We start from the raw sequence: 7980 nt of genomic DNA, 5'->3' as shown, positions 1-7980 counted from the left end.
TACATTGGACTGAACACTGGAGTTACTCGGGGCTTGGTGCTGAGCCTCTTCTTCTCACTCTACCTTCTAGCACAAAGTGCTCACACATGCAAGCAATAAGAGAGAAGGATCCTAACTTCCTGACAACTCAAGGTTCGATGCCATCTGCTTGGACTGAACTCCTAGTTCATTTATGCCAATGTTCTTGGGGAATGCTTGTTGTTCTCAGCTAAATCTAATCCTCACTGATGCAATGATCTAACCAAATTCTCAATGATGAAAGGAAAGAAGCAACAAAGAAGGAAATGGAGGTGTGGGACAAAGGTTGGAATTCACTAAAAATACCCTAACTACTTATATGTGGTAGACACTGAGCTAGGAGCTGGTTAACTAAAAAACGAATAAAACACTGTCTTTGGGTAAATAAAACTGTGAGGAAATGCATTCTAGCAAAGAAGTCAAAGTACTACTCTGGCTCCAACACCTCAAACATGGTATGCCAAAACACAGTCATTATCTTCCCCCCCAAAAAAGATACCCTCCTATGTGTGGGGCAAAGGGTAGATGGGAAATCTCTGTATCTTCCCCTCATTTTGGCTAACTTAAAACTGCTCTAAAAAAAAAATAAAGTCTTATTTTTTTAAAAAGATCCCCCTCCCTCCATATTTCCTATTTCTCTAGTGTTCACACTCAAAATATGCGAGTCATATCTGATTTCTTTTTGCACTAACCCTTGTTCTTACTATTCATCATGTTCTAATAGGAAAATATAATTTGTTTTAAGATTATCCTCTCTAAAGTATGATTTCCAGTAATATACTGTGGAGAATACAAATATTTAATTATTTACTAAGTATACATTCTTCCCTTAACTGGACTATAGGTTTGGTATTTTATTTTATTTTTTTGAAGGGCAGACACCATGTGTTAATCCACAATACCCAGCCTAGTCCTCAATAATAAATACTGAAAAACAATCAACAAATGAGTCACAGTCGAAAAAGCTGCTTCATTATGTGCTGTTAGAAAGACCTATGTTTCACATTCAACTTGAAGTGTAGAAACTTTCAAGAAACTCCAACTGCTGTGGTGCTTTTGGATTTGATATGGCAATAACTAGTACAGAGATGAGAGTAATTCACATGAAACTGAGGAAGTCTTTGGGATACACCAAGTGCATAGGTTATAAAAATGGACACTGCTATTATCTATAAGAATATTGTGAAGCAACCCACATGTTAAAGGCGCTACTGAAAAATTAAACCAACCACGGTTCTGAGATTTAACTATTTAAATGAAACCAAAATCCTTCTAATAAATTTAAGACAGCTTTTTAAACAGGTTGTCCTTCTTAATATAAATGTATACAATCCAAACATAGATTTATGCAACATTCCCTCCCCTGCCATTTCAAATTGAGATCATATGTTCTTGGGTCACCTTCTCTAGCTACAAATGTGAATATGAGATAGGAATAAAAATCCCTTTAATATTAACTAAAATAAGATGTAAAGTGGGAATGAAAATCTGCCATTACTAATTAGCTGATAAATTAATTTTACTGGAATAGACATTTCTGTAACAAAAGATGAGCATGTGCCTCTTTATAAATGATAATCAATTTGGAAAAAATAGTCAATTTCATCTGTGAAACAAGACATCGTTCTGCAGTGTCAAATTATTCATTATAATCACGAGAGGCTCTAGAGTCAATATGAAAACAGGATCCAGTAGCCACTTGTGTTTAATTTTAGACTTGTTTGCCTCGGCTCACAAAGAAGCACCCTTGACTGAGAGGCCCTTTGTAAGTTCCACAGCTGCAGAGTTAAATAGTCCAAATGATACTTTGTAGATACAGGGCACTTTAGACTAGAATCTCATCTTTAAAAGAATGAGGGGGTAAGACAGTATAATAAAAGTAACGCTCTACTTTTATAAGAACCTTCTTATAGAAATATTTGGAAGGCATACCTTATTTTCTTTGTATCTACTGAGATCTGCTATGCAGTATTCCTTGAATAATTTATCATAGTATTTCTTTGCAAGTCTTTTCTCCCTAGATTCATAAAAATATATAAATTTTCTTTTAGAAATTTAACCATAGTTTGCTACTTGGAAGCAATGTCAAATAAATAATGCATATGATATAAATATTAATGTTATAAAAGAGGTCTATTACTTACACGTGCATAGAATTCTGAATATGAACTATTATAACTGCTCTTTCAGGAAGGGAATCTAGAAGACTGACAGTCAGACATGAGAAAGAGCCTTACTCTTCACTTTTTAGCCTTTGTAATGTTTGGATTTTTAGGACCATTTTCAGGTATTACTTTTTTTCCAAAATATTTTAAAATTTTAAAAAGAAGCATTTTACAGGGCAACAAAATCATTTCTTAAATGTTTTTCTTTTTAACACAAACTCAAGCAATGGGAAGTCAGTTAAAAGTTACCAAAAGAACCAAACTAGACTCAGTAATCTGAAGCATGGTTTTATGGCCTCAATTCAGATTTGTTCTATGCAGGGTAAGAGAGACAGAACAAAAGCATTTGATGCATTATGTGTGAGATGACTAAAATTACCAATTCATGTCCACTTCATCCTCCTCATTCCAGAGGAATCTATGATTTTCTCGTATAACATCCATGTCTGTCTTGTCATTTTCCCTGGAAAATAAAACTATTTCAATCTAATATAAACACTGAATTAGTCAAATTTAGGAGGTGAAACAGTTTTTGAGGCTTTTGAAGACCTAAGTAAAAATAAAATACACAAAGATAAAGATAGTTTTATGTGTATGCATATATGTACATATATTTGTAAAAATTATTTCAGTACTTTTCAAATGCACTATAAAGGGTGCTACTACCGAAGCAATTTAAATGGATAAGAAACTCATCCATCTTTGGCACTGATTGCAATTATACACATGGTGCTAAATAACCAAAGCTAGAATGAGAAATCTGAGTAAACATTAAATGGACAAGGGAAAATGTATGAAAATAACTTTCAGAAAATAAAAAAATGTCAACAACACTACCCTATTGAGATCTAGTTTTAAAATTATATGAAGAGTTTTCCATTCCTCATTTTACTATAGCTTCCTAGGAAGGCAGTAAGGAAGAGAGTTGAAGGGTATAATTTTTCCGGATGCTAACAGTATAGGTTTGTAAAACAAGGGATGGTAGGGGAGCACAGGCCAAACTGAGAGGGAGGTAAGTCTGGGATAGATGATATGGTATAAAGTGTTTTAGGGGTCTCCCAATTCAGAAAATTGTTAAGTCAGAGGGAAAAATCCATACAAAACCAAGAGGCTCTCAAGAGAAGAACCCCAAATATAGGAAGCAATTTCACGTGTGGGAAATATTAGAGTGAGGTTTCTTGTTTTCCCTACCTTTAAAAAAGCAATCCCAAACACGGAGGTTTAAAAAGTTCAGAGATCCTCAAAAAAACCCAAAAACCTGCATAACCAGGTACATGTGTATTCCTCACAGTCTGTTATTGCCAGGGGCAGATCTAGCTCTGCAGATCTACCTAGTTACTAGAAAAATGGGGTTCATGAGAAGCTGCTTAGCTAGAAGCTATGGATGGTCTCTCTACTTTATGATACAACAGAGGAAAGCAGAGGAAAATTATAGAATGGAAACAGAGGAAAACTATAGAACCAGAAGACATAGTAGCTATGGGTCTTAAAAAACATCCCCACTCTCACCTCTAATTCTATGTAAACTTCATGACACTTACCCCAATCGCCTGAAATCTTCTTTTTTGCCACCATAATATAAAATATAGTCATTTACAAACTTTGCATGCCTTTGATACTGAAATGCAAAAAATTAAGGATTTTATTTAAGAGTTGGTTTTGTCCATGACATATTAGTGAGTAGAAATGAAAAGCGTAGTATGCTTTTTTTATACGTAAATATATACTATACAATTCTTATAAATTCAAAGATCGAAAAAGGTAAATATTAGACTATTACATATGAACATTACAGAAAACAGGGACTTTCACTTTCTACTGAATACTGTTTATATTGTTTTAAACTTTTCTTCAGCACATACTACTCATGATAAAACATATCTCTACCAGTGAGAAAGAAAGTTTCCTCTTCTACTACTAAACTACATATAGCCTCACACCACCACTCATTTTACTCGTCACAATATGAAAAAGTGTAGTTAAGGAGTACAAAAATTAAAGGTAAGGAGAATTTACCTTTCACTATTATAAAATATAATTTAGCTATTTTAGTAATAATAAAACTTCTAAAAATAGAAGATGCAACTTCTATAATATTAGACCCTAACATTAGGCTTTCAAAAAACAGTAAATATAATAAATAAGATGTTATTTTTTATACCTTTTTTTAAAAAAAATATGTATTTTTATTGATTTTTTTTTACAGAGGAAGGGAGAGGGATAGAGCGTTAGAAACATCAATGAGAGAAACATCGATCAGCTGCCTGGTACATGCCCTTGACTGGAATCAAACCCGGGAACCTTCAGTCCACAGGCCAACGCTCTATCCACTGAGCAAAACCGGTCAGGGCTTTTATACCCTTTTTTAATATTCAAAGAATCCACAGTCATGTTTATTTTTAGTGCAGTATAACAAGATATATGAGGTTAAAGCTTAATGGTACTTTCTAGAACAGGGGTCCTCAAACTACGGCCCGCGGACCACATGCAAATACAAATATTGTATTTGTTCCCATTTTGTTTTTTTACTTCAAAATAAGATATGTGCAGTGTGCATAGGAATTTGTTCATAGTTTTTTTTAAACTATAGTCTGGCCCTCCAACGGTCTGAGGGACAGTGAACTGGCCCCTTATTTAAAAAGTTTGAGGACCCCTGTTCTAGAAGTGAACATACACATATAGATCTTACCGCACCTATAATACTATCTGTGACTACATCCTATTATATTAAAGACTAGAGGCCCGGTGCACAAAAATCATGTGTGTGTGGGGGGAATCCCTCTATGCCGGCCTGCACCCTCTCACAGTTTAGGAGCCCTTGAGGGATGTCCCCTCAGGGAGCGGGCCTACACCGTCAGTTGGACATCCTTAGCATTGCTGCGGAGGGGGTAGAGGCTCCCACCACCGCCTCTGCATTGTGAGCCCGGCTTCTGGCTGAGGAGCGCTCCCCCTGTGGACCACCAGGCGGCAGTTCCTGCATTGAGCATCTGCCTCCTGGTGGTCAGTACATGTCATAGCGATTGGTCATTCTGCTGTTCAGCTGATTTGCATATTAGCCTTTTATTTCATAGGATAGTGACTTAATTGATCACAATGTGTTCTAATAGAGTATCAAATCAGAATATACTTCCAAAACTGGAAACAAAACAGTTAACATGTCAGAAAAGAAAAAAGAGAAGAGTCAAATATCTGGAGATATGAGTTCTAGCTCTTGGTCTCTCACTCATGGATCATGTGACCTTAGCAAGTCATTTAAATCTTTTAGAACTAGGATCAGCAAACATTTTTTGTAAATATGTGGGCCATATGGTCTCTGTTGCAACTGTACAGTTCTGCCATTCTAGTATGAAAGAAGGCACAGATAACATCTAAATGAATGAGCATAGCTGTGGTTCTAAAAATCTATTTCCAAAACAGATGGAGCTTTTCTTCCAGGAAGATGGAGTAGACAAAGATATACTTTTAAATACTATTTTACAAAGACCTTAACTACCCAAGAAGGGGTAGGAAGAGAATGAATTAAAATGAGACAGAAGACAAGCATAGTATAAAAATGAGAAATGTTGTGATCATGGTAAAACAGGTTAGAAAAAATATTTGCAAGTTCATTAACTTTGTAAACATATTTTTGGAGCATTGAGAGTATGTTATATTATTTTTGTCTCTCAATCTTTTTTATATACGATATTAGAAAGAAAAAAAGAACTGTACTCAAAAGGAGAAATGACAAAATTCAATAAACACTTTAAAAGTAAAATAATAATCTGGCTTTATAAAATTTTATAAAATAAAAAAGATTTTAAAATATTCTATTTGTTCTAAAAACCTAGAAATATAAAAAGGATACAGCATCCATAGCTATGAGATGAAACCTTCTATTTCTTGCTTCTTCCCTGTTAAGACAAATTTTATTTTAAGCAAATTCCAATGTCTATATTCTAATTAATATATTCAAATCTTCAAGTCACCGAGCTTACAAAAACATCTTAAATCAAACAAAGTAATTTATGTTGAAATACTATACCTATCCAGCAATTCTTCTGCAACCTGTTTATGGACCACCTTCCCATGTTTTTCTTTCTGAAAGGGCTTTTGGAGCAGTAAATCATCTTCAGTGGTCCTGGTTTATTAAGAAAAATTATTAAGAGTTTATTTTTCTCAAAGGGTTTCTTGTTTCTTTTTAACTTCACAATTGGAACATGTTTTAAAGAATTTAAGTCTTAACTTAAAAAGACTCACTGATCTTTAATGATACACTTTATGTTTCCTTACATGTCCTAATTAATATCTTAACTTTCTTTTATACCTATAAAATGGAGACGAAACTAACAAATGTATGAGTCCTGGTGTCTGACCCACAAGGTTCCTGGGTTCAAATTCTGGCTCTGTCATTCACTATCTTTTGTTTGTTTTTTTAATATATTTTGATTTTTTACAGAGAGGAAGGGAGAGGGATAGAGAGTTAGCAACATCGATCAGCTGCCTCCTACTGGGGATGTGCCCACAACCAAGGTACATGCCCTTGACTGGAATCGAACCTGGGCCCTTTCAGTCCGCAGGCCGATGCTCTATCCACTGAGCCAAACCGGTCAGGGCTCATTCACTATCTTAATCTTAAATAAAACTAAGTTACTTAAGTTTTTTGTGCCACAATTTCCCTGTTTGTAAAGTAGAGATATCGAAGTTTTTGGGAACTGATAATATGAAAAAAAGGGTTGGTTATAGGTAATAGAGACTATAATGGTTAGCCCTAGTTAGGAAGGTATATGTAACCCTAGAGCAGAGAAGATTATCTAGCTAGATTTGCTCAAATTCTATTCTTACAAAGTAATACTTTTGAATGAAAAATCTCAAAAAATGGAAAGCACCATAAAATGTAATTTGTTATAATTCTTTCTATTCTTTTGGTTATCCACGAAGACTTGAATGCCCAACAAAAATATTCAGTCCCAATTAGTATGTCTAATATATTGCTCTCAGTGTAAAATAATAAACCAATTTTTATAAGTTTGACTAATCAATCAGTCAACTACTCCTAAGTTACTAGATAAAATCAAGTTTCTAAACACTGGAATCTGAAAACTACACCCCTAATAGCAATCCCACCAAGATGTAGTAGCTTCCTTATAAGGCCCCGGCTCTATCGGCTGACAGATCTTGTCCCTTCCAAGTCAATAGAACGCCCATGAACACCCCCACACTAAGCTTATTCTGAAGTAAAGCACTAGCAAAGGGACCACCAACCACGCCCCGTCTTAGCTATGACATCTGCAAGTAAAAAGTCCTTCCTCCCCTTCCACTTCCATAAATCCCTTCACAGCACAAACATTTTCTAATTTTTCCCATAACTGTTCTCAAATCTTTAAACAAAAATTCATTCAGTAGAACATCGTTGTCTTCACCTACAAGCACAATTCAAAAACTTTCAATATTATTTCTTTATACTTCATCTCAATCTAGAAAGGATCCAAAACACAGCTCAATACAAAATTACCTTTTTTTCCTTTTGCTAGATTCTCCACAGTGTTCATCATCACTAAAATCAGAGTCGTAGCCTCCATGACCATGCATCTGTAAAGCATAAAGTCAGTTACTAAGAATCTAAGTTGCTCACTACTCATGAAACAGAATAGTTCAAAAATAAATTATCTTTAAAAAAAACTTATCTTTAAAAGCCAAAATAGTTTAAAAGGTTGTGGTGGATATATCACTGTCCCCCGGCTATCTGTGCACATATAACATTCATTTACTCTTAAATATCAGACATATCCTCCTCAAAAAGTATAAATATTTTTAC

At 34.7% G+C, this 7980-nt stretch overlaps 1 protein-coding gene across 7 annotated transcripts in view; it reads right to left on the bottom strand.

The window, feature by feature from the left end:
* LOC102755511 (protein FRA10AC1) overlaps positions 1 to 7980 on the bottom strand; it is a 34460-nt gene that overhangs the window by 23955 nt on the left and 2525 nt on the right. For all 7 annotated transcript variants that reach the window (XM_006755084.2, XM_006755086.2, XM_006755087.2 and 4 more), the window contains 6 exons: positions 7678 to 7754; positions 6208 to 6303; positions 6031 to 6076; positions 3725 to 3801; positions 2563 to 2646; positions 1951 to 2035 (listed from right to left, as the gene is read on the bottom strand). In XM_006755084.2, the coding sequence (XP_006755147.1) occupies positions 1951 to 2035; positions 2563 to 2646; positions 3725 to 3801; positions 6031 to 6076; positions 6208 to 6303; positions 7678 to 7754 (465 nt within the window). The remainder of the gene's footprint in view (positions 1 to 1950; positions 2036 to 2562; positions 2647 to 3724; positions 3802 to 6030; positions 6077 to 6207; positions 6304 to 7677; positions 7755 to 7980) is intronic.

Source organism: Myotis davidii, unplaced genomic scaffold, assembly GCF_000327345.1.
Source record: "Myotis davidii unplaced genomic scaffold, ASM32734v1 scaffold271, whole genome shotgun sequence".
NCBI classification, from domain to species: Eukaryota; Metazoa; Chordata; class Mammalia; order Chiroptera; family Vespertilionidae; genus Myotis; species Myotis davidii.
This window is presented reverse-complemented; position numbering and strand designations above follow the sequence as displayed.